The following is a 27922-nucleotide window of genomic DNA, read 5'->3' as shown; positions in this document are numbered from 1 at the left end:
CATTCATCTGATGATGGACACTTAGGTTGCTTCCATGTCCTGGCTATTGTAAATAGAGCTGCAATGAACATTTTGGTACATGACTCTTTTTGAATTATGGTTTTCTCAGGGTATATGCCCAGTAGTAGGATTGCTGGGTCGTATGGTAGCTCTATTTTTAGTTTTCTAAGGAACCTCCATACTGTTTTCCATAGTGGCTGTATCAATTTACATTCCCACCAACAGTGCAAGAGTGTTCCCTTTTCTCCACACCCTCTCCAGCATTTATTGTTTCTAGATTTTTTGATGATGGCCATTCTGACCAATGTGAGATGATATCTCATTGTAGTTTTGATTTGCATTTCTCTAATGATTAATGATGTTGAGCATTCTTGCATGTGTTTGTTGGCAATCTGTATATCTTCTTTGGAGAAATGTCTCTTTAGCTCTTCTGCCCATATTTGGATTGGGTTGTTTGGTTTTTTGTTATTGAGTTGCATGAGCTGCTTGTAAATTTTGGAGATTAATCCTTTGTCAGTTGCTTCATTTGCAAATATTTTCTCCCATTCTGAGGGTTGTCTTTTGGTCTTGTTTATGGTTTCCTTTGCTGTGCAAAAGCTTTTCAGTTTCATTAGGTCCCATTTGTTTATTTTTGTTTTTATTTCCATTTCTCTAGGAGGTGAGTCAAAAAGGATCTTGCTGTGATTTATGTCATAGAGTGTTCTGCTATGTTATGTAATGTATTGTATATGTAATATTTTAACATTCCACTTTCAGTGTTTCAAATCTCCTAGATTTTCCTCTAAGAGTTTGATAGTGTCTGGACTTACACTTAGGTCTTTAATCCATTTTGAGTTTATTTTTGTGTATGGTGTTAGGGAGTGTTCTAATTTCGTACTTTTACATGCACCTGTTCAGTTTTCCCAGCACCACTTATTGAAGAGGCTGTCTTTTCTCCACTGTATATGCTTGCCTCCTTTATAAACGATAAGGTGACCATATGTGCATGGGTTTATCTCTGGCCTTTCTATCCTGTTCCATTGATCTGTATTTCTGTTTTTGTGCCAGTACCATACTGTCTTGATTACTGTAGCTTTGTAGTATAGTCTGAAGTCAGGGAGCCTGAGTCCTCCAGCTCCATTTTTCGTTCTCAAGATTGCTTTGGCTATTCGGGGTCTTTTGTGTTTCCATACAAATTGTCAGATTTTTTGTTCTAGTTCTGTGAAAAATGCCAGTGGTAGTTTGATGGGGATTGCATTGAATCTGTAGATTGCTTTGGGTAGTATAGTCATTTTCACAATGTTGATTCTTCCAATCCAAGAACATGGTATATCTCTCCATCTATTTGTATCATCTTTAATTTCTTTCATCAGTGTCTTATAATTTTCTGCATACAGGTCTTCTGTCTCCTTAGGTAGGTTTATTCCTAGATATTTTATTCTTTTTGTTAAAATGGTAAATGGGAGTGTTTTCTTAATTTCACTTTCAGATTTTTCATCATTACTTTATACGAATGCAAGAGATTTCTGTGCATTAATTTTGTATCCTGCTACTTTACCAGATTCATTGATTAGCTCTAGTAGTTTTCTGGTAGCAATTTTAGGATTCTCTATGTATAGTATCAAGTCATCTGCAAAGAGTGACAGCTTTTACTTCTTCTTTTCTGATTTGGATTCCTTTTATTTCTTTTTCTTCTCTGATTGCTATGGCTAACACTTCCAAAACTATGTTGAATAATAGTGGTGAGAGTGGGCAACCTTGTCTTGTTCCTGATCTTAGTGGAAATGGTTTCAGTTTTTCACCATTGAGGACAATGTTGGCTGTGGGTTTGTCATATATGGCCTTTATTATGTTGAGGAAAGTTCCCTCTATGCCTACTTTCTGCAGGGCTTTTATCATAAATGGGTGTTGAATTTTGTCGAAAGCTTTCTCTGCATCTATTGAGATGATCATATGGTTTTTCTGCTTCAATTTGTTAATATGGTGTATCACATTGATTGATTTGCATATATTGAAGAATCCTTGCATTCCTGGAATAAACCCCACTTGATCATGGTGTATGATCCTTTTAATGTGCTGTTGGATGCTGTTTGCTAGTATTTTGTTGAGGATTTTTGCATCTATGTTCATCAGTGATATTGGCCTGTAGTTTTCTTTCTTTGTGACATCTTTGTCTGGTTTTGGTATCAGGGTGATGGTGGCCTCGTAGAATGAGTTGGGGAGTGTTCCTCCCTCTGCAATATTTTGGAAGAGTTTGAGAAGGATAGGTGTTAGCTCTTCTCTAAATGTTTGATAGAATTCGCCTGTGAAGCCATCTGGTCCTGGGCTTTTGTTTGTTGGAAGGTTTTTAATCACAGTTTCAATTTCAGTGCTTGTGATTGGTCTGTTCATATTTTCTATTTCTTCCTGGTTCAGTCTCGGCAGGTTGTGCATTTCTAAGAATCTGTCCATTTCTTCCAGGTTGTCCATTTTATTGGCATAGAGTTGCTTGTAGTAATCTCTCATGATCGTTTGTATTTCTGCAGTGTCAGTTGTTACTTCTCCTTTTTCATTTATAATTCTATTGATTTGAGTCTTCTCCCTTTTTTTCTTGATGAGTCTGGCTAATGGTTTATCAATTTTGTTTATCTTCTCAAAGAACCAGCTTTTAGATATATTGATCTTTGCTATCGTTTCCTTCATTTCTTTTTCATTTATTTCTCACCTGATCTTTATGATTTCTTTCCTTCTGCTAACTTTGGGGTTTTTTTGTTCTTCTTTCTCTAATTGCTTTAGGTGCAAGGTTAGGTTGTTTATTTGAGATGTTTCCTGTTTCTTAAGGTAGGATTTTATTGCTATAAACTTCCCTCTTAGAACTGCTTTTGCTGCATCCCATAGGTTTTGGGTCATCGTGTCTCCATTGTCATTTGTTTCTAGGTATTTTTTGATTTCCCCTTTGATTTCTTCAGTGATCACTTCGTTATTAAGTAGTGTATTGTGTAGCCTCATGTGTTTGTATTTTTTACAGATCTTTTCCTGTAATTGATATCTAGTCTCATAGCGTTGTGGTCGGAAAAGATACTTGATACGATTTCAATTTTCTTAAATTTACCAAGGCTTGATTTGTGACCCAAGATATGATCTATCCTGGAGAATGTTCCATGAGCACTTGAGAAAAATGTGTATTCTGTTGTTTTTGGGTGGAATGTCCTATAAATACCAATTAAGTCCATCTTGTTTAATGTATCATTTAAAGCTTGTGTTTCCTTATTTATTTTCATTTTGGGTGATCTGTCCATTGGTGAAAGTGGGGTGTTAAAGTCCCCTACTATGATAGTGTTACTGTCGATTTCCCCTTTTATGGCTGTTAGTATTTGCCTTATGTATTGAGGTGCTCCTATGTTGGGTGCATAAATATTTACAATTGTTATATCTTCTTCTTGGATCGATCCCTTGATCATTATGTAGTGTCCTTCTTTGTCTCTTGTAATAGTCTTTATTTTAAAGTCTATTTTGTCTGATATGAGAATTGCTACTCCAGCTTTCTTTTGATTTCCATTTGCATGGAATATCTTTTTCCATCCCCTCACTTTCAGTTTGTATGTGTCCCTATGTCTGAAGTGGGTCTCTTGTAGACAGCATATATACGGGTCTTGTTTTTGTATCCATTCAGCCAGTCTGTGTCTTTTGGTTGGAGCATTTAATCCATTCACGTTGAAGGTAATTATCGATATGTATGTTCCTATTCCCATTTTCTTAAATGTTTTGGGTTTGTTATTGTAGGTGTTTTCCTTCTCTTGTGTTTCTTGCCTAGAGAAGTTCCTTTAGCATTTGTTGTAAAGCTGGTTTGGTGATGCTGAACTCTCTCAGCTTTTGCTTGTCTGTAAAGGTTTTAATTTCTCCATCAAATCTGAATTAGATCCTTGCTGGGTAGAGTAATCTTGGTTGTAGGTTTTTCTCCTTCATCACTTTAAATATGTGCTGCCACTCCCTTCTGGCTTGCAGAGTTTCTGCTGAAAGATCAGCTGTTAACCTTATGGGGATTCCCTTGTGTGATATTTGTTGTTTTTCCCTTGCTACTTTTAATATGTTTTCTTTATATATAATTTTTGATAGTTTGATTAATGTGTGTCTTGGCGTGTTTCTCCTTGGATTTATCCTGTATGGGACTCTCTGTGCTTCCAGGACTTGATTAACTATTTCCTTTCCCATATTAGGGAAGTTTTCAACTATAATCTCTTCAAATATTTTCTCAGTCCCTTTCTTTTTCTCTTCTTCTGGGACCCCTATAATTCGAATGTTGGTGCATTTAATGTTGTCCCAGAGGTCTCTGAGACTGTCCTCAGTTCTTTTCATTCTTTTTTCTTTATTCTGCTCTGCAGTAGTTATTTCCACTATTTTATCTTCCAGGTCACTTATCCGTTCTTCTGCCTCAGTTATTCTGCTATTGATCCCTTGTAGAGTATTTTTAATTTCATTTATTGTGTTGTTCATCGTTGCTTGGTTCCTCTTTAGTTCTTCTAGGTCCTTGTTAAATGTTTCTTGCATTTTGTCTATTCTATTTCCAAGATTTTGGATCATCTTTACTATCATTATTCTGAACTCTTTTTCAGGTAGACTGCCTATTTCCTCTTCATTTGTTAGGTCTGGTGTGTTTTGACCCTGCTCCTTCATATGCTGTGTGTTTTTCTGTCTTCTCATTTTGCTTATCTTACTGTGCTTGGGGTCTCCTTTTCGCAGGCTGCAGGTTCATAGTTCCCATTGTTTTTGGTGTCTGTCCCCAGTGGCTAAGGTTGGTTCAGTGGTTTGTGTAGGCTTCCTGGTGGAGGGGACTAGTGCCTGTGTTCTGGTGGATGAGGCTGGATCTTGTCTTTCTGGTGGGCAGGTCCATGCCTGGTGGTATGTTTTGGTGTGTCTGTGACCTTATTATGATTTTAGGCAGCCTGTCTGCTAATGGATGGGGCTGTGTTCCTGTCTTGCTAGTTGTTTGGCATAGGGTGTCCAGCACTGTAGCTTGCTGGTCGTTGAGTGAAGCTGGGTCTTGGTGTTGAGATGGAGATCTTTGGGAGATTTTTGCCATTTGGTATTATGTGGAGCTGGGAGGTCTCTTGTGGACCAGTGTCCTGAAGTTGGCTCTCCCACCTCAGAGGCACGGCCCTGATGCCTGTCTGGAGCACCAAGAGTCTTTCATCCACACGGCTCAGAATAAAAGGGAGAAAAAATAACAAGAAAGAAAGAAAGAAAGAAAGAAAGAAAGAGAGAGAGAGAGAGAGAGAGAGGGAGGGAGGGAGGGAGGAAGGAAGGAAGGAAGGAAGGAAGGAAGGAAGGAAGGAAGGGGATAAAATAAAATAAAATAAAGTAAGATAGAATAAAATAAAGTTATTAAAATAAAAAAAATAAAAAATAATTATTAAGAAAAAAAATTTTTTTAAGTAAAAAAAAAGAAGCGGACGGACAGAACCCTGGGACAAATGGTGAAAGCAAAGCTATACAGACAAAATCTCACACAGAAGCATACACATACACACTCACAAAAAGAGAAGAAGAGGAAAAGATAATATATCTTGCTCCCAAAGTCCACCTCCTCAATTTGGGATGATTCGTTGTCTATTCAGGTATTCCACAGATGCAGGGTACATCAAGTTGATTGTGGAGCTTTAATCCGCTGCTTCTGAGGCTGCTGGGAGAGATTTCCCTTTCTCTTCTTTGTTTGCACAGCTCTGGGGTTTCAGCTTTGGATTTGGACCCGCCTCTGCGTATAGGTCGCTTGAGGGCATCTGTTCTTCACTCACACAGGACGGGGTTAAAGGAGCAGCTGATTAGGGGGCTCTGGCTCACTCAGGCCAGGGGGAGGGAGGGGTAGGACACGGGGCCAGCCTGCGGCGGCAGAGGCCAGCATGACTTTGCACCAATCTGAGGCGCGCCGTGAGTTCTCCCGGGGAAGTTGTCCCTGGATCACGGGACCCTGGCAGTGGCGGGCTGCACAGGCTCCTGAGAGGGGCGGTGTGGATAGTGCTTGCACACAGGCTTCTTGGTGGCGGCAGCAGCAGCCTTAGTGTCTCATGCCCGTCTCTGGGGTCCGTGCTGATAGCCGGGGCTCGCACCCGTCTCTGGAGCTCCTTTAAGCAGCGCTCCTAATCCTGTCTCCTCGCGCACCAGGAAACAAAGAGGCAAGAAAAAGTCTCTTGCCTCTTCGGCAGCTCCAGACCTTTTCCCGGACTCCCTCCCGGCTAGCCGTGGTGCACTAGCCCCTTCAGGCTGTGTTCACGCAGCCAACCCCAGTCCTCTCCCTGCGATCCGACCGAAGCCCGAGCCTCAGCTCCCAGCCCCCGCCCGCCCCGGCGGGTGAGCAGACAAGCCTCTTGGGCTGTTGAGTGCTGGTTGGCACCGATCCTCTTTGCGGGAATCTCTCCACTTTGCCCTCCACAAGCCTGTTGCTGCGCTCTCCTCCGTGGCTCCGAAGCTTCCCCCCTCCGCCACCTGCAGTCTCCACCTGCAAAGGAGCTTCTAGTGTGTGGAAACCTTTCCTCCTTCACAGCTCCCTCCCCCTGGTGCAGGTCCTGTCCCTATTATTTTGTCTCTGTTTTTTCTTGTTTCTTTTGCCCTACCCAGGTACGTGGGGAGTTTCTTGCCTTTTGGGAGGTCTGAGTTCTTCTGCTAGCGTCTAGTGGGTGTTCTATAGGAGCAGTTTCACGTGCAGATGTATTTCTGGTGTATCTGTGGGAGGATGGTGATCTCCACATCTTACTCTTCCACCATCTTCTCCTGTCTTCTTTATCCATTCATCTTTTGATGAACATTTAGGTTGTTTCCATGTCTTGGCTATTGTGAATAGTGCTGCTGTGAACATAGGGGTGCATGTATCTCTTTGATTTATAGTTTTGTCCAGGTATACGTCCAGGAGTGGGATTGCTGGAGCATGTGGTAGTTTTATTTTTAGCTTTCTGAGGAACTTCCATACTGTTTTCCATAGTGGCTGCACCAACTTTCATTCCCACCAACAGAGTAGGAGGGTTCCGTTTTCTCCACACCATCTTATGGAGACATTTTTGGTTTCACAGCTGGGGTGGAGGGTTACTGGCATCTAATAGGTACAGGCCAGGGATGCTGCTAAATACCCTACAGTACACAGGACAGTCCCCACAACAAAGAATTATCTGGCCCAAATGTCAATAGTTCCATCCTTGAAAAACCACAATGTAGATTAAATTTTAAATAAGCAATTGTTGCAAATTAACTTTTTCACTTTTTTTTATCTTTCAGTTTTAATTTATAGACTAACTTGTTCTCAAAGTATACTTTTGTGATATGAGAAAATAATAAGGATGCAATACCAAATACTAATTGAACATTTTTTCAGTAATTTCAGTTTTCATAATCTGAAAACATTTATTAGAAGTTAATTTAATTAATTTTATAATTTAATTAATGCTTTTCTTGGTCCATTTTTTTAAAGTTAAGTTTTTTGGAATATATTTACATTATTAAAATTTACCCTCTTAAAGTAGACAGTTTGATGAGTTTTGACAGATATAAACAATCTGTAACTACAATCATAGTCAAGATATGGAAATATTTCTTACCCCCAAAAGTTCCCTTGAATCCTTTTTCAGTCTGTCTCCTCCTCTCACCTCAGTCCCTGACAACCAGTGATATATATTTTATTCCTATAGTTTTGTCTTTTCTAGAATGTCAGATAAATGGACTCATTCAGTATGTAGTCATTCACAGATGCCTTTTTCCACATAGCAGATGCTTTAGAGATTCATCCACAGTGTTGCTTTACCAGTAGTTTGCTCCTTCTACTGTTGAGTAGTATTCTATTGTATCAATACGCTACAATTTATTTCTAAATTTGAGTTGTTTCCAGCAGTTGGCTATTATGAATATTCCCATTATGTGCATTTACATGCAGGTTTTATGTGGACAAGTGTTTTCATGTCTCTTGGAGTAGGATTGCTGGATTATATGATAAATGTATGTTTAACTTATAAGAAGTGGCCACACTATTTTCCAGGGTGACTGTGTCATGTCTACCAGCAATGTATGTGACTTGAAATTGTTCCACAAATTTACCTACATTTGGTATTATCAGTCTTTTAAATCTTAGATATTTGGGATGGTTAATTTTATGTTACATTGATTGATGGGACCATGGTGCCGAGGTATTTGCTCAAACATTATTGTGGGTGTTTCTGTGAGGGTGTTTTGAATGAGATTTACATTTAAATTGGTGGACTTTGAGTTCACCAGTTTAACTTTTTCACTTTTTAAAGAAGGTTGTGAAAACTGCAAGGGCTGCGAGCATCTAACACTCTTCTTATTGTAGCCAGTGGAGGGTAGTAGTCTATACAGTACACAACCTCCTGTAATGCTACTTTCACATAACCACACACTTATACTTTTATGTATACAAACTGATAAGAATACCCACACCATCTAAATACAGATGAAAACAGATGTAGCTTTTTGGGGAAAATATCTGTAAGGTTCATAGAAGCCTCTGTTCCAGGCCCCTCAGAGACACAAAATAATAATAGTAATTACATGTACATTTTAGAAGCTTTTAAGCTTACAAGACAGAGAACAGTGTTCTTCTTTCATAGAGTAGAGAACTGACTCAGAGAGGATATGTAACTTGCTCAAGGTCACATTCCCTGTAATGCATCTAAGAAATGATGTGTGCAAGATTTGAACTTGAGTCTAACTACTAAGTTTATGCATTTATCTCTTTACCGTGTCATTTCAGCAACCTGTGTAAGGGAAGTCATTTATAAAATTAGGCTTGGACATTTTTCAAAGGGTTAGCACTACAGATACTTTCTTGAACACAGAGTTGGCATTGTCTAAGCTAGATATTTTTTTCCTGCCTTGGCACGTGTTCTTGAATGACTCTACCAACCACATCCTTGGCTCGTGGTGGTCAATTGCCCTCTAGGGCCTGGGCATAGGCTCTGAGCAAGGTGTAGTTCAGTGGAGGCAGCTGGTTCCACCCCAGCCTCCCAATGGAATTCCCAATTCGATACTGTACTTGGCCCCAAACTCAGGGCCACTGTCATAGTCCAAAGGCTTCAATCAGCTTGACATGAGGAAAACAGAGATTTGGAACTTATATGTTTAGGGCTCACCATTTGCCACTCTTTTTCTGCATGGTCTACTCCCAGGAACTCAAAGAAGGAAGCAAACCCTTCGTTTAACCACAAGTCTTCCCACCATTCCATGGTCACAGTATTTCCGAACCACTGAAATTATAAGCAAGAAAGAGGGTTAAATTCTCATGCCTTTGGTAGAAAGGCCTAGAAAATTTCAGTACATTCATTTGTTCATGCAAATTTTGTCACTTGACACAAAAGTGGCAGACGTCATACTTAGCATTTATTTCCTGCTTTATTTCTCCTGGTTTTTAAGTGATCTGAAATTCTCCTTAGTTTATTGTCTTTATTTTGGTAGTACTGGGAATATTTAAAGTTATAGGAAAACCTCGTGTATTTACTAAAGGCAAAACAATGTGTCTTAAAAGTTTCTTTATGGTAAAATGTTTATTAGCAGTAAGAAAGACTTTCAAGCAGGATTTTCTGGGTTGGCTATTTTTTATTTGCTAAGTTATAATTTCAATCATTCCTATGGTCTTAAGCCACTTTTTAAAATAAGCTAAGTTGGTGCTAAGATTCTATACCTGATGCACAAGTTCATGGGCAACCACAGTGGCCACCCTCTGTTGGTTTGATGAGGCTGATTCATTAGGGTCATAAAGCAGGTTTGTTTCTCTGTAAGTGATGAGTCCCCAGTTCTCCATAGCCCCAGTGCCAAAATCTGGAATAGCGATTTTATCTATGGAAAAAGAGTCCAGTGAGAAATACATTCTTTCCATTTTGTTCATAGCACTTCTTACCAAATTAAGTTCTTTAGATGAATGTTTTTTAAAAGACTAAATATAATTTCTCAGAGTGAAAAACAATCATCTATTTGTGTAAACTTTTCAGTCTTTAATGCACTCAAAATTTCCATGGAACTCTTCCTGTTGGCTCCAGATATCAATGTGTCTTTTATTTTTTAAGAATACTATTGGCAGTGCTCTTTTCAAGTCCTCTATAATTTTATGTCTTTTGTTCCTTTCTGTATTTCATTTTTATTTTGTTTTTTTCCCATGACTTTCACTTAGATAATACCAAGCTTCTGTTTGGGGAGATATTCTGTAAGGAATAAGAGAATGAAGTTTTCAAATGAGGTCTTAGAAGTACAGAGCTTCCAAGTATGTAGAAATATATTTCTGTCCAAGGAAACAGATTATTAGAAAATACAAAATTCCACTTTTTCCCTAATTCTGTACAATTTGTGGTCAACCAGATTCCCTACTAATTGAATAGCTTACCATCCACTTGTATATATGTATTAAATTAGTTGGATCAACATGGAATTGACTATATTCTCTGTAAATTCCCTTCCAGGTCTAAAATGTTGAATTCAATCTAGACTTTCTAGTCCTTATTTTTGCTGGGACCTATAGTCGTAGACATGCTATCTGACAGAAAGAGGCAGTGTTAATCAGTTCTATGTTAAATCCCAAAACAGAAAAGGTTCAGTTGGATTAGTGGACAGAACACAGCTTCTCCAGTTAATGAACTATAATAAGAATGGGATTTATTTATTATTACATATAATTTAAATTAGGCACATAAATGAAAATAAATTAAATTTTCATCTAACAGAAAAGGTCCTTTCTTTATGGTCAAAATAAAGATTCTTAAAGCTTTTTATAAAAAGAATGAAAATGGATACATCTTAAATGGAGGTCAGAATTACAGCAGTAGTTTACTTTTAGTGTTATTTTCATTCTTAGGTTTGGTTATTTTGTCACAAGAGTACCTCTTAAAGTTTGGAGAAATATTCCCCCCAAGGGCCAGTATTTTCCATAGTGTTACAGAGTGTAATTTGTACCTAACCCATGAACAAAAGGAATTTTTTTAAACCTCATTTCTTTGTTGAGTATTGACATTATAATTAATTCACTCCAGTGCCTTTAATTTTGGGGGTGGATAAATGCAGTAATCAATTGTAAGGAAAGTCTAAGAGTCAATTCTGAAAGAGTTGAAAATGCATATAAAAGTATGAAGAAGAAGAAGGAATACGGGAGAGAGGGAGGAAGAAAAGAGAAGAGAGAAATAAATTTGTGAGATTTCCACTTCCCAGGTTATCATGGGTGGTACAAGAGAGATAAAGAGAAAAAGACTTTTAAATTAACGTGATTAACATTTTATTAGATATTATTCTGATTTTGATGGAAAGTTGTTTCTCTTCCTGTCTCCTTCTCTAATAGCTGTTAAGCAATAAAAAAAAAAAAAAAAAAAAAAAAATGGAGCATCCACAAAGTTGCTCAGAGCCACAGTGATTCCCATGTAGAGAATTTGGCATTCCAGTTGCTTTGCATTGGTAATTTATTAAAGTAAGAGCAGAAACAGAAATAGAGAAGTCGATTGTTGGTTTGTTGATTTTCTTGTTGCCTTCATTTCATCCCTACAGATATCTATATGGGTGTTACATTTAAAGTCTTTGCTAATACCACTCAAGCTTACTATTAAAGCATTTCTGCTGTTGATAGAAGTGTCATATCCATACCATTTTGATTATAGCACTATTTTTATTTTAAAAAGAAAACATGTTCCCCCCATCCTCCATATTAGAAAAAATACTTATGGAAGGAGCACCAGTTCATTTTAACTGTTGAAGAATCTAGAATTAGTCTTGTACAACAATGGAAAGACTGGAAATACATGGGGCTCTGACAGCATCATTTATCCCTATTATTTATTAACTCACTGATGGTAGGGAGGCAATGTAAGCTATTGGGATGGGTACTAATTTTTAAATCAGCTGATCTAGGTTGCTCTTTCTGGTTCCATCATTATCAGTGTCTGCAGTTTTATGTATATACTTCAATCTTTATTTGGAAATAAAATACTATACACTTATCAAGTAAGAACAGAGTATAAACATTATTCTTAGAGGAATCCAGAATGAATCTTTCAGCATCTAGTAAGTATTAGATACATAGTATAGGCATATGATGAAAAGACTAAGGGATGACCATTAACTAAGGATGCTAAAGCTGGAGTAAGTGAGTTAACTTAGGTGAAAACAAAAGCAATATTAAAAATAAGAAAATAAAAAATGGTTCTCACCTAATTTAGGAAGAGAATAATCCATAGCGAAGTAGTCTTCAAAATAATCAAACACACTTTTAGTTATATTTGCAGCATATTCAGCTGTGTGCTTTTGCTCTGGCTGGACATATATAGTGAGCTATTAAAAAAAAAATTCAGTGAAAATTCTTCATTTGAAAAAACACAAAAACTGTGACACATGACATAGTAGAAAGAAGGTGGGCTTTGGAGCCAGGTAAGTCTAATTGGAATCCCAGTTCTGCATGGTCTTGGACAAATCACTTCACGTCTCTGAGACTCATATGTAAAGGAAAAGAATACTGCATAACTCACTAAGTAATTTCAATGACTAGAAAGACACAATGGTTGGCATAATGTACAGTATACTTTTTAAATGTTATTACTTTTTTCTACTTAGAACATATATTGTCTTCTTAATATTTGTATATCTATGTATTTATCTCTCTTTGTGTAATTTGTCTTTGAAGAAATAAGGCATGTGATTTTTTTCTCATCTAAAGAGCCCTTAGATACATGTTTTCCATTTGTGCTTTTCTATCCATTGCTACCCAGACTACCATTTTGATATATTAACTATTCTACTTCCAGAGTCTAAAATACAATGACTCAAAATTTTCCTGAGAGGGAGGCATCTTGATAAGCGAAATCTTGATAAGCTACATCTCTAAGTATCTAGGATATTATTTTTATGCCATGACATAATTTATAAATCAAACCAAGTATAGACTTTTTACTCCCCAATTCTAAGCATGTATAACCCCAAGTAGCCAACACAATATTGAAGGAGAAAAACAATATTGGAAGATTGATAATATCTGACTTCAAGACTTACTGTAAAGCTACAGTAATCAAGACAATGTGGTATTAACAAAACAATAGAAAAATAAATCAGTACAAGGCAATAGATAGCCCAGAAATAGACCCACATAAATATAGTCAACTGATCTTTGACAAAGGAGTAAAGGCAATACAATGGAACAAAGACAGTATCTTCAACAAATGATGCTGGAATAACTGAATATCCATCTGCAAAAAAATGAATCTAGACACAGACCTTACACCCTTCACAAATATAAACTCAAAATTGATCACATACCTAAATGTAAAATGCAAAACTATAAAACTCCTGGAAGATAACATTGGGTAAAATCTATATGACTTTGGATATGAAGATGACTTCTTAGCTTTACCACCAAAGGCATAATCTATGAAAGAAATAACTGATAAGCTGGACTTCATTAAAACTTTTGCTCTGTGAAAGACAATGTCAAGAGAATGAGAAGGTAAGCCACAGACTGGGAGGAAATATTTGTAGAAGATCCATCTCATAAACAACTGTTATACAAAATATGCGAAGAACTCTTAAAACTCAACAAGAAGAAAGCAAACAACCTGATTAAAAAATGGGCCAAAGACCTTAAAAAGACACCTCACCAAAGAAGATATACAGATGGCAAGTATGTATATGAAAAGATGCTTCACATCATATGTCATCAAGGAGATGCAAATTAAAATAACAATGAGGTACCACAGCACACCTACTACAATGCCAAAATCCAAAACACTGACAACACCAAATGCTGGTGAGGATGTGGAGCAATAGGAATTCCCATACATTGCTGGTGGGAATGCAAGATGGTATAGCCATTTTGGAAGACAGTTTGGCAGTTTCTTACAAAACTAAACATACTCTTAATATATGGCCCAACAATTGTGCTCCTTTGTGTTTACCCAAAGGAGTTTAAAACATGTCCTGAGATTGGTTCAAGATGGCGGAGAAGAAGGACATGCTCTACTCCCTCTTTTGAGAACACCAGAATCACAACTAACTGCAGGACAATCATCAACAGGAAGACACTGGAACTCACCAAAAAAGATACCCCACATGCAAAGACAAAGGAGAAGCCACAATGAGATGGTAAGAGGGGTGCTATCACAATAAAATCAAATCCTATAACTGCTGGGTGGGTGGCTCACAAACTGGAGAGCACTTACACCACAGAAGTCACCCACTGGAGTGAAGGTTCTGAGCCCCACATCAGGCTTCCCAACCTGGGGGTCTGACAACAGGAGGAGGAATTCCTAGAGAATCAGACTTTGAAGGCAGAGGGATTTGATTGCAGGAGTTCGGCAGGACTGGGGGAAACAGAGACTCCACTCTTGGAGGACACACACAAAGTAGTGTGCACATCTAAACCAGACCTACCTGCTAGTGTTGGAGGGTCTGCTGCAGAGGCAGGGGGCAGCTGTGGCTCGCCAAGGGACAAGGACACTGGCAGCAGAAGTTCTGGGAAGTACTGCTTGGCGTGAGCCCTCCCAGAGTCTGCCATTAGCTCCACCAAAGAGCCTGGGTAGGCTCCAGTGTTGGGTCGCCTCAGACCAAACAACCAACAGGGAGGGAACCCAGCCCCACCCATCAGCAAACAAGCGGATTAAAGTTCTACTGAGCTCTGCCCACCAGAGCAACAGCCAGCTCTATCCAGCACCAGTCCCTCCCATCAGGAAACTTCCACAAGCCTCTTAGATAGCCTCATCCAGCAGAGAGCAGACAGCAGAAGCAAGAAGAACTACAATCCTGCAGCCTATGGAACAAAAACCACATTCACAGAAAGATAGACAAGATGAAAAGGCAGACGGCTATGTAACAGATGAAGGAACAAGATAAAACCCCACAAAAACAACTAAATGAAGTGGAGATAGGCAACCTTCCAGAAAAAGAATTCAGAATAATGATAGTGAAGATGATCCAGGACCTCGGAAAAAGAATGGAGACAAAGATCGAGAAGATGCAAGAAATGTTTAACAAAGATCTAGAAGAAATAAAGAACAAACAAACAGAGGAACAATACAATAACTGAAATGAAAACTACACTAGAAGGAATCAATAGCAGAATAACTGAGGCAGAAGAACGGATAAGTGACCTGGAAGACAAAATAGTGGAATTCACTGCTGCGGAACAGAATAAAGAAAAAGGAATGAAAAGAAATGAAGACAGCCTAAGAGACCTCTGGCACAACATTAAACGCAACAACATTCACATTATAGGGGTCCCAGAAGGAGAAGGGAGAGAGAAAGGACCCGAGAAAATATTTGAAGAGATTATAGTCGAAAACTTCCCTAACATGGGAAAGGAAATAGCCACCCAAGTCCAGGAAGTACAGAGAGTCCCATACAGGATAAACCCAAGGAGAAACATGCCGAGACACATAGTAATCAAATTGGCAAAAATTAAAGACAAAGAAAAATTATTGAAAGCAGCAAGGGAAAAACGGAAAATAACATACAAGGGAACTCCCATAAGGTTAACTAAGGTTAACAGAGGATTTCTCAGCAGAAACTCTACAAGCCAGAAGGGAGTGGCATGATATACTTAAGAGTGATGAAAGGGAAGAACCTACAACCAAGATTACTCTACCCAGCAAGGATCTCATTCAGATTCGATGGAGAAATCAAAAGCTTTACAGACAAGCAAAAGCTAAGAGAATTCAGCACCACCAAACCAGCTCTACAGCAAATGCTAAAGGAACTTCTCTAAGTGGGAAACACAAGAGAAGAAAAGGACCTACAATAACAAACCCAGAACAATTAAGAAAATGGTCATAGGAACTTTAAACAGGAATGGATTAAATGCTCCAACCAAAAGACACAGGCTTGCTGAATGGATACAAAAACAAGACCCATATATATGCTGTCTACAAGAGACCCACTTCAGACCTAGGGACACATACAGACTGAAAGTGAGGGGATGGAAAAAGATATTCCATGCAAATGGAAATCAAAAGAAAGCTGGAGTAGAGTAGCAGTACTCATATCAAATAAAATAGACTTTAAAATAAAGAATGTTACAAGAGACAAGGAAGGACACTATGTAATGATCAAGGGATCAATCCAAGAAGAAGATATAACAATTATGAATATATATGCGCCCAACATAGGAGCACCTCAATACATAAGGCAACTGCTAACAGCTCTAAAAGAGGAAATCAACAGTAACAGAGTAATAGTGGGGGACTTTAACACCTCACTTACACCAATGGACATATCATCCAAACAGAAAATTAATAAGGAAACAAAAGCTTTAAATGATACAATAGACCAGATAGATTTAATTGATATTTATAGGACATTCCATCTCAAAACAGAAGATTACACTTTCTTCTCAAGTGTGCACGGAACATTCTCCAGGATAGATCACATCTTGGGTCACAAGTCAAACCTCAGTAAATTTAAGAAAATTGAAATCATATCAAGCATCTTTTCTGACCACAATGCTATGAGATTAGAAATCAATTATAGGGAAAAAAACATAAAAAACACAAACACATGGAAGCTAAATAATACGTTATTAAATAACCAAGAGATCACTGAAGAAATCAAAGAGGAAATCAAAAAATACCTAGAGACAAATGACAATGAAAACACGACGATCCAAAACCTATGGGATGCAGCAAAAGCAGTTCAAAGAGGGAAGTTTATAGCTATACAAGCCTACCTCAAGAAACAAGAAAAATCTCAAATAAACAATCTAATGTTACACCTAAAGGAACTAGAGAAAGAAGAACAAACAAAACCCAAAGTTAGCAGAAGGAAAGAAATCATAAAGATCTGAGCAGAAATGAATGAAATAGAAACAAAGAAAACAGTAGCAAAGATCAATAAAACTAAAAACTGGTTCTTTGAGAAGGTAAACAAAATTGATAAACTATTAACCATACTCATCAAGAAAAAGAGGGAGAGGATTCAAATCAATAAAATTAGAAATGAAAAAGGAGAAGTTACAACAGACACCGCAGAAATACAAAGCATCCTAAGAGGCTACTACAAGCAATTCTATGCCAATAAAATGGACAAATTCTTAGAAAGGTGTAACCTTCCAAGACTGAAACAGGAAGAAACAGAAAATAGGAACAGACTAACCACAAGTAATGAAATTGAAATTGTGAGTAAAAGTCTTGCAACAAACAAAAGTCCAGGACCAGATGGCTTCACAGGTGAATTCCATCAAACATTTAGAGAAGAGCTAACACGCATCCTTCTCAAACTCTTCTAAAAGGTTGAAGAGGAAGGAAAACATCCAAACTCATTCTATGGGGCCACCATCACCCTGATACCAAAACTAGACAAAGGTACTACAAAAAAAGAAAATTACAGACCAATATCACTGATGAATACAGATGTGAAAATCCTCAAGAAAATACTAGCAAACAGAATCCAACAGCACATTAAAAGGCTCATACACCATGATCAAGTGGAATTTATCCCAGAGATGTAAGGATTCTTCAATATACGCAAATCAATCCATGTGATACACCATATTAACAAATTGAAGAATAAAAACCATATGATCATCTCAATAGATGCAGAAAAAGCTTTCGACAAAATTCAACACCCATTTATTATAAAACCCTCCAGAAAGTGAGCATAGAGGGAACCTACTTCAACGTAATAAAGGCCATATATGATAAACCCACAGCAAACATCATTCTCAATGGTGAAAAACTGAAAGCATTTCCTCTAAGATCAGGAACAAGACCAGGATGTCTACTCTCACCAGTATTATTCAACATAGTTTTGGAAGTCCAAGCCACAGCAATCACAGAAGAAAAAGAAATAAAAGGAATACAAATTGGAAAAGAAGAAGTAAAAATGTCACTGTTTGCAGATGACATGATGCTATACATAGAGAATCCTAAAGATGCCACCAGAAAACTACTAGAGCTAATCAATGAATTTGATAAAGTTGCAGGATACAAAATTAATGCACAGAAATCTCTTGCATTCCTGTACACTAATGATGAAAGATCTGAAAGAGAAATTAAGGAAACACTCCCATTTACCATTGCAACAAAAAGAATAAAATACCTAGGAATAAACCTACCTAGGGAGACAAAAGACCTGTATGCAGAAAACTATATGACACTGATTAAAGAAATAAAAGATGATACAAACAGATGGAGAGATATACCATGTTCTTGGATTGGAAGAATCAATATTGTGAAAATGACTGTACTACTCATAGCAATCTACAGATTCCATGCAATTCCTATCAAATTACCAATGGCATTTTCTACAGAACTAGAGCAAAAAATCTTAAAATTTGTATGGAGACACAAAAGACCCCGAATAGCCAAAGGTGTCTTGAGGGAAAAAAACGGAGCTGGAGGAATCAGACTCCCTGACTTCAGACTATACTACAAAGCTACAGTAATCAAGACAATATGGTACTGGCACAAAAACAGAAATATAGATCAATGGAACAGGATAGAAAGCCCAGAGAGAAACCCACGCACCTATGGTCAACTAATCTATGACAAAGGAGGCAAGGATATACAATGGAGAAAAGACAGCCTCTTCAATAAGTGGTGCTGGGAAAACTGGAGAGCTACATGTAAAAGAATGAAATTAGAACACTGCCTAACACCAAACACAAAAATAAACTCAAAATGGATTAGAGATCTAAATGTAAGACCGGGCACTATAAAACTCAGAGAAAAACATAGGAAGAACACTCTTTGACATAAATCACAGCAAGATCTTTTTTGATCCACCTCCTAGAGTAATGGAAATAAAAATAAAAAGAAATAAATGGGACCTAATGAAACTTAAAAACTTTTTGCACAGCGAAGGAAACCATAAACAAGACGAAAAGACAATCCTCACAATGGGAGAAAATATTTGCAAAGGAATCAATGGAAAAAGGATTAATCTCCAAAATGTATAAACAGTTCATGCAGCTCAATATTAAAAAAACAACCAAATCCAAATATGGGCAGAAGACCTAAATAGATATTTCTCCAAAGAAGACATACAGATGGCCAAGAAGCACATGAAAAGCTGCTCAACATCACTAATTATTAGAGAAATGCAAATCAGAACTACAATGAGGTATCACCTCACACCAGTTAGAATGGCACCATCAGAAAATCTATAAACAACAAATGCTGGAGAGGGTGTGGGGAAACGGGAACCCTCTTGCACTGTTGGTGGGAATGTAAATTGATACAGCCTCTATGAACAGTATGGAGGTTCCTTAAAGAACTAAAAATAGAATTACCATATGACCCAGCAATCCCACTACTGGGCATATACCCTGAGAAAACCATAATTCAAAAAGACACATGCAACCCAGTGTTCATTGCAGCAGTATTTACAATAGCCAGGTCACGGAAGCAACCTAAATGCCCATCGACAGATGAATGGGTAAAGAAGATGTGGTACGTATATACAATGGAATATTACTCAGCCATAAAAAGCAACGAAATTGGGTCATTTTTAGAGACGTGGATGCATCTAGAGACTGTCATACAGAGTGAAGTAAGTCAGAAAGAGAAAAACAAATATCTTGTATTAACGCATATATGTGGAACAGAGAGAATGGTACAGATGAACTGGTTTGCAGAGCAGAAATTGAGACACAGAAATAGAGAAAAAACGTATGGACACCAAGTGGAGAAAGCGGCAAGGTGTGGGGGTTGTGGTGTGATGAATTGGGAGATTGGGATTGACATGTATACACTGACATTCATAGAATGGATGACTAATAAAAAATTAATTAATTAATTTTTTAAAATGTCCTGCATGAGGATGTTTATAGTAGCTTTATTCGTAATTGCCAAAACTTCGAAGCACCAAGATGTCTTTCATGTACCAGATAAACTGTGGGGAATGGAATATTACACAGTGCTAAAAAGAAAGAAACTATGAAACCATGAAAAAACAGGGAGGAACCTTAAATGCATATTATCAATATTAAGTGAAAGAAACGAATCTGAAAGGGCTACACACTGTATGATTCCAACTATTTGACATTTTGGAAGAGTCAAAAAGATGGAGACAATAAAGAGATCAGTGGATGACAGGCTGGGGTGTGAAAGGTGGAGAGATGAATAGGTAGAGCATAGAGGATTTTTAGGGCAGTAAAAATACTCTGTATGATATAGTAATGATGGATATATGTATACACCTTTAGCCATATTTTCTCAGCAGAAAGATCCAGTAATTTAAAGGATGAGTTTCTAAAAAGCATCCCTTGGAAGACGTTCAAGACGGCAGAGGAGTAAGACGTGGAGATCACCTTTCTCCCCACAGATACATCAAAAATACATCTACATGTGGAACAACTCCTACAGAACACCTACTGAATGCTGGCAGAAGACCTCAGACTTCCCAAAAGGCAAGAAACTCCCTACATACCTGGGTAGGGCAAAAGGAAAAACAGAGACAAAAGAATAGGGATGGGACCTGCACCTCAGCGAGGGAGCTGTGAAGGAGGAAAAGTTGCACACACTAGGAAGCCCCTTCACTGGTGGAGGTGGGGGGTGGGCGGGGGGGACACTTCGGAGCCACGGAGGAGAGTGCAGCAACAGGGGTGCAGAGGGCAAAGTGGAGAGATTCGCACACAGAGGATCGGTGCCAACCAGCACTCACCAGCCTGAGAGGCTTGTCTGCTCACCCGCCGGGTCGGGTGGGAGCTGGGAGCCGAGGCTCGGGCCTCCGAGGTCAGATCCCAGGGAGAGGACTGGGGTTGGCTGCATGAACACAGCCTGAAGGTGGCTAGTGCGCCACAGCCAGCGGGGAGAGAGTCTGGGATAAAGTCTGGAATTGCCTAAGAGGCAAAAGACCATTGTTTCGGGGTGCATGAGGAGAGGGGATTCAGAGCACCGCCTAAACAAGCTCCAGAGATGGGTGTGAACTGTGGCTATCAACGCAGACACAAGAGACGGGCATGAGACGCTAAGGCTGATGCTGCAGCCACCAAGAATCCTGTGTGCAAGCACAGGTAACTATCCACACCTCCCCTCCCAGGAGCCTGTGCAGCCTGCCACTGCCAGGGTCCTGTCATCCAGGGACAGCTTTCCCAGGAGAACATATGGCATGCCTCAGGCTGGTGCAATGTCACACCGACTTCTGTCGCCGCAGGCTCACCCCGCATTCCGTACCCTTCCCTCCCCCCAGCCTGAGTGAGCCAGAGCCCCCTAATCAGCTGCTATTTTAACCCCTTCCTGTCTGGGAAAAGAACAGATGCCCTCAGGCAACCTACATGCAGAGGCGGGTCCAAATCCAAAGCTGAACCCCAGGAGCTGTGCAAACAAAGAAGAGAAAGGGAAATTTCTCCCAGCAGCCTCAGGAGCAGTGGATGAAATCTCCACAATCAACTTGACGTACCCTGCATCTGTGGAATACCTGAATAGACAATGAATCATCTGAAAATTGAGGTGGTGGACTTTGGGAGCAACTGCAGACTTGGGGTTTGCTTTCTGGATCTAATTTGTTTCTGGTTTTATGTTTATCTCAATTTAGTATTTAGAGCTTATTATCACTGGTAGATTTGTTTGTTGATTTGGTTGCACTCTTCCTTTTTTCTTTATATGTATATATATTTTTTCTCCTTTTTCTCTTTTTGTGAGTGTGTATGTGTATGCTTCTTTGTGTGATTTTGTCTGTATAGCTTTTCTTTGATGGTTTTTCCTAGGGTTCTGTCTGTCCGTTTTTTCTTTTTTTTTTTTTTCATATAGTTTTTAGCACTTGTTATCATTGGTGGATTTGTTTTTTGGTTTGGTTACTCTCGTCTTTCTTTCTTTTTTTATTACATTTTTATTTTTAATAAGACATTTTTTATTTTAGTAACTTTATTTTTTTTTATTTTTTCCTTTCTTTCTTTCCCTTTTTTTCTCCCTTTTCTTCTGAGCCGAGTAGCTGACAGGGTCTTGGTGCTCCGGCCGGGTGTCAGGCCTGAGCCTCTGAGGTGGGAGAGGCGACTTCAGGACATTGGTCCACCAGAGACTGCACGGCCCACGTAATATCAAAGGACAAAAGCTCTCCCAGAGATCTCCATCTCAACGCTAAGACCTAGCTTCACTCAGCAACCAGCAAGTGACAGTGCTGGAGACCCTATGCCAAACAACTAGCAGGACAGGAACACAACCCCACCCATTAGCAGAGAGGCTGCCTAAAATCATAATAAGTTCACAGACACACCAAAACATACCACCGGACGTGGTCCTGCCCACCAGAAAAACAAGATCCAGCCTCATCCACCAGAACAGAGGCACCAGTCCCGTCCACCAGGAAGCTTACACAAACCACTGAACCAACCTTACCCACGGGGGACAGACACCAAAAACAATGTGAACTACGAACCTGCAGCTTGCGAAAATGAGACCCCAAACACAGTAAGTTAAGCAACATGAGAAGACAGAAATACGCAGCAAATTAAGGAGCAAGGTAAAAACCCACCAGACCAAACGAAGAGGAAATAGGCAGCCTACCTGAAGAATAATTCAGGGTAATGATAGTAAAGATGATCCAAAATCTTGGAAATAGAATGGAGAAAATACAAGAAACGTTTAACAAGGACCTACAAGAACTAAAGAGCAAACAAATGATGAACAACACAATAAATGAAACTTAAAATTCTCTAGAAGGAATCAATAGCAGAATAACTGAGGCAGAAAAACGGATAAGTGCCCTGGAAGATAAAATAGTAGAAATAACTACCACAGGGCAGAATAAAGAAAAAAGAATGAAAAGAACTGAGGACAGTCTCAGAGACCTCTGGGACAACATTAAACGCACCACCATTCGAATTATAGGGGTCCCAGAAGAAGAAGAGGAAAAGAAAGGACTGAGAAAATATTTGAAGAGATTATAGTAGAAGACGTCCCTAATATGGGAAAGTAAATAGTCAATCAAGTCCAGGACGCACAGAGAGTCCCATACAGGATAAATCCAAGGAGAAACATGCCAAGACACATATTAATCAAACTATCAAAAATTAAATACAAAGAAAAAATATTAAAAGCAGCAAGGGAAAAGGAACAAATAACATACAAGGGGATCCACATAAGGTTAACAGCTGATCTTTCAGCAGAAACTTGCAAGCCAGAAGGGAGTGGCAGGACATATTTAAAGTGATGAAAGGGAGGAACCTACAACAAAGATTACTCTATCCGGCAAGGATCTCATTCAGATTCAATGGAGAAATCAAAAGCTTTACAGAGAAGCAAAGGCTAAGGGAATTCAGCACCACCAAACCAGCTCTACAACAAATGCTAAAGGAATTTCTCTAAGTGGGAAACACAAGAGAAGAAAAGGACCTACAAAAACAAACCCAAAACAATTATGAAAATGGTAATATGAACATACATATCGATAATTACTTTAAACGGGAATGGATTAAATGCTCCAACCAAAAGACACAGGCTTGCTGAATGGATACAAAAACAAGACCAGTATGTATGCTGTCTATAAGAGACCCACTTCAGACCTGGGACACATACAGACTGAAAGTGAGGGGATGGAAAAGGATATTCCATGCAAATGGAAATAAAAAAGCTGGAGTAACAATTCTCATATCAGAGAAAATAGACTTTAAAATAAAGACTATTACAAGAAACAAAGAAGGACACTACATAATGATCAAGGGATCAATCCAAGAAGATATAACAATTGTAAATATTTATGCACCCAACATAGGAGCACCTCAATACATAAGGCATTGCTAACAGCCATAAAAGAGGAAATCGACAGTAACACAATAGTAGGGGACTTTAACACCCCACTTTCACCAATGGACAGATCATCCAAAATGAAAATAAATAAGGAAACACAAGCTTTAAATGATACATTAACAGGATTGACTTAATTGATATTTATTGGACATTCCATCCAAAAACAACAAAATACACTTTCTTAAATGCTCATGGAGCATTCTCCAGGATAGATCATATCTTGGGTCACAAATCAAGCCTCGGTAAATTTAAGAAAATTGAAATCGTATCAGGTATCTTTTCTGACCACAATGCTATGAGACTAGATATCAATTACAGGAAAATATCTGTAATATACAAACACATGGAAGCTAAACAATACACTACTTAATAACCAAGAGATCACTGAAGAAATCAAAGAGGAAATCAAAAAATACCTAGAAAAAAATGACAATGAAAACACGGTGACCCAAAACCTATGGGATGCAGCAAAAGCAGTTCTAAGAGGGAAGTTTATGGCAATACAATCCTACCTCAAGAAACAAGAAACATCTTAAATAAACAACCTAACCTTACACCTAAAGCAATTAGAGAAAGAAGAACAAAAAAACCCCAAAATTACCAAAAGGAAAGAAATTATAAAGATCAGATCAGAAATAAATGAAAAAGAAATGAAGAAAACAATAGCAAAGATCAGTAAAATTAAACACTGGTTCTTTGAGAAGATGAACAAAATTGATAAACCATTGGCCAGACTCATCAAGAAAAAGAGGGAGAAGACTCAAATCAATAGAATTATTAATGAAAAAGAAGTAATAACTGACACTGCAGAAATACAAACGATCATGAGAGATTACTACAAGCAACTCTATGCCAATAAAATGGACAACCTGGAAGAAATGGACAAATTCTTAGAAAAGCACAACCTTCCGAGACTGAACAAGGAAGAAATAGAAAATATAAACAGAACATTCACAAGCACTGAAATTGAGACTGTGATTAAAAATCTTCCAACAAACAAAAGTCCAGGACCAGATGGCTTCACAGGTGAATTCTATCAAACATTTAGAGAAGAGCTAACATCTATCCTTCTCAAACTCTTCCAAAAAATAGCAGAGGGAGGAGCATTCCCCAACTTATTCTATGAGGCCACCATCACTCTGATACCAAAACCAGACAAGATGTCACAAAGAAAGAAAACTACAGGCCAATATCACTGATGAACATAGATGCAAAAATCCTCAACAAAATACTAGCAAAGAGAATCCAACAGCACATTAAAGGGATCATACAGCATGATCAAGTGGTGTTTATCCCAGGAATTCAAGGATTCTTCAGTATATGCAAATCAATCAATGTGATACACCATATAACAAACTGAAGGATAAAAACCATGTGATCATCTCAATAGATGCAGAAAAAGCTTTCGACAAAATTCAACACCCATTTTTGTTAAAAACCCTCCAGAAAGTAGGCGTAGAGGGAACTTACCTCAACATAATAAAGGCCATATATGACAAACCCACAGCCAGCATCGTTCTCAGTGGTGAAAAACTAAAACCATTTCTACTAAGATGAGGAACAAGACAAGGTTGCCCACTCTCACCACTAGTATTTAAAATAGTTTTGGAAGTTTTAGCCCCAGCAATCAGAGAAGAAAATGAAAGGAATCCAAATCAGAAAAGAAGAAGTAAAACTGTCACTGTTTGCTGATGACATGCTTCTATACATAGAGAATCCTAAGGATGCCACCAGAAAACTACTGGAGTTAATCAGTGAATTTGGTAAAGTAGCAGGATACAAAATTAATGCACAGAAATCTCTTGCATTCCTATACACTAGTGATGAAAAATCTGAAAGAGAAATTAAGGAAACACTCCCATTTACCATTGCAACAGAAAAGAATAAAATACCTAGGAATAAACCTACCTAAGGAGACAAAAGACCTGTATGCAGAAAACTGTAAGACACTGATGAAAGAAATTAAAGATGATACAAACAGATGGAGAGACATACAATGTTCTTGGATTGGAGGAATCAACATTGTGAAAATGACTATAATACCCAAAGCAATCTACAGATTCAATGCAATCCCTATCAAACTACCAATGGCATTTTTCACAGAACTAGAACAAAAAATTTCACAATTTGTGTGTAAACAGAAAAGATGCCGAATAACCAAAGCAATCTTGAGAAAGAAAAACAGAGCTGGAGGATCAGGCTCCCTGACTTCAGACTATACTACAAAGCTACAGTAATCAAGACAGTATGGTAGTGGCACAAAAACAGAAATATAGATCAATGGAACAGGATAGAAAGCCTAGACATAAACCTACGCACATATGGTCACCTTATCTTTGATAAAGGAGGCAAGAATATACAATGCAGAAAAGACAGCCTCTTCAATAAGTGGTGCTGGGAAAATTTGACAGCTACATTTAAAAGAATGAAATTAAAACACTGCCTAACACCATACACAAAAATAAACTCAAAATGGATTAAAGACCTAAATATAAGGCCAGACACTATAAAACTCTTAGAGGAAAACATAGGCAGAACACTCTGTGTCATAAATCACAGCAAGATCCTTTTTGACCCACCTCATAGAGAAATGGAAATAAAAACAAAAATAAACAAATGCGACCTAATGAAACTAAAAAGCTTTCTCACAGCAAAGGAAACCATAAGCAATATGAAAAGGCAACCTTCAGAATAGGAGAAGGTATTTGCAAACGAAGCAACTGACAAAGGACTAATCTCCAAAATGTACAAGAGCTCAATATCAAAAAAACAACCCAATCCAAAAATGGGCAGAAGACTTAAGTAGACATTTCTCCATAGAAGATATACAGATTGCCAACAAACACATGAAAGGATACTCCACATCACTAATCATTAGAGAAATGCAAATCAAAACTATAATGAGGTATCACCTCATACTGGTCAGAATGGCCATCATCAAAAAATCTACTAACAAATGCTGGAGAGCGTGGGGAGAAAGGGAACTCTGTTGCACTGTTGGTGGGAATGTAAACTGATACAGCTACTATGGAGAACAGTTTGGAGGTTCCTTAAAAAACTAAAAATAGGGCTTCCCTGGTGGCGCAGTGGTTGAGAGTCTGCCTCTAATGCGGGGGACACGGGTTCGAGCCCTGGTCTGGGAGGATCCCGCATGCCGTGGAGCAACTGGGCCCTTGAGCCATAACTGCTGGGCCTGCGCATCTGGAGCCTGTGCTCTGCAACGGGAGAGGCTGCGATGGTGAGAGGCCTGCGCACCGCGAGGAAGAGTGGCCCCCGCTTGCCGCAGCTAGAGAAAGCCCTAGCACAGAAACGAAGACCCAACATAGCAATCAATCAATCAATCAATCTTTAAAAAAAAAAAAAAAAAACTAAAAAACTAAAAATAGAACTACCATACGACCCAGCAATCCCACTACTGGGCATATACCCTGAGAAAACCATAATTCAGAAAGGGTCATGTACTACAATGTTCATTGCAGCACTATTTAGGATAGTCAGGACATGGAAGCAATCTAAGTGACCATCGAGAGATGAATGGATAAAGAAGATGTTGCACATATATACAATGGAATATTACTTAGCCATAAAAAGAAATGAAATTGAGTTATTTGCAGTGAGGTGGGTGGAGCTAGAGACTGTCATACAGAGTGAAGTAAGTCAGAAAGAGAAAAAGAAATATCATATGCTAACACATATATATGGAATCTAAGAAAAAAATGGTTCTGAAGAAAGTAGGGGCAGGGCAGGAATAAAGATGCAGATGTAGAGAATGGACTTAAGGACATGGGGAGGGGGAAGGGTAAGCTGGGACGAAGTGAGAGAGTGGCATGGGCATGTATACACTACCAAATGTAAAATAGATAGCTAGTGGGAAACAGCCGTATGGCACAGGGAGATCACCTTGGTGCTTTGTGTCCACCTAGAGGGGTGGGATAGGGAGGGTGGGAGGGAGATGCAAGAGTGAGGAGAAATGGGGATATATGTGTATGTATAGCTGATTCACTTTGTTATACAGCAGAAACTAACACACCATTGTAAAGCAAGTATACTCCAATAAAGATGTTAGAAAACAAAAACACTGTAGTGCTTCAATATGGCATAATGGTATGCTTTAACAAATAAAATGGTAGTTTTTGAAAATATATATATATATATATATATATATATATATATAAAACCACATTAAATCGTGAATTTTAAAGCACATGCAAAGATGCTCAACATCACAAATCATGAGAGAAATGCAAATGAAAACCACAATGAGGAATCAC

General features: G+C 38.4%; 1 protein-coding gene and 1 long non-coding RNA gene across 2 annotated transcripts in view; one reads left to right on the top strand and one right to left on the bottom strand.

Annotated features, from left to right (window-relative positions):
* ENPEP (glutamyl aminopeptidase) overlaps positions 1-27922 on the bottom strand; it is a 105049-nt gene that overhangs the window by 50878 nt on the left and 26249 nt on the right. Inside the window, exons 4-6 of the mRNA XM_082462775.1 lie at positions 12138-12258; positions 9635-9789; positions 9087-9200 (exon numbers count right to left, since the gene is read on the bottom strand). Coding sequence (XP_082318901.1) covers positions 9087-9200; positions 9635-9789; positions 12138-12258 — 390 coding nt within the window. The remainder of the gene's footprint in view (positions 1-9086; positions 9201-9634; positions 9790-12137; positions 12259-27922) is intronic.
* LOC309661403 overlaps positions 4090-27922 on the top strand; it is a 225917-nt gene continuing 202084 nt past the window's right edge. Inside the window, exon 1 of the long non-coding RNA XR_014264025.1 lies at positions 4090-4284. This is a non-coding gene — a long non-coding RNA (uncharacterized lncRNA). The remainder of the gene's footprint in view (positions 4285-27922) is intronic.

Source organism: Balaenoptera physalus (assembly GCF_965194825.1).
Source record: "Balaenoptera physalus genome assembly, chromosome: 5".
In the NCBI taxonomy this organism is placed as follows: Eukaryota; Metazoa; Chordata; class Mammalia; order Artiodactyla; family Balaenopteridae; genus Balaenoptera; species Balaenoptera physalus.
The sequence above is the reverse complement of the archived record's forward strand: the minus strand, read 5'-3'. Positions and strand labels throughout refer to the sequence as shown.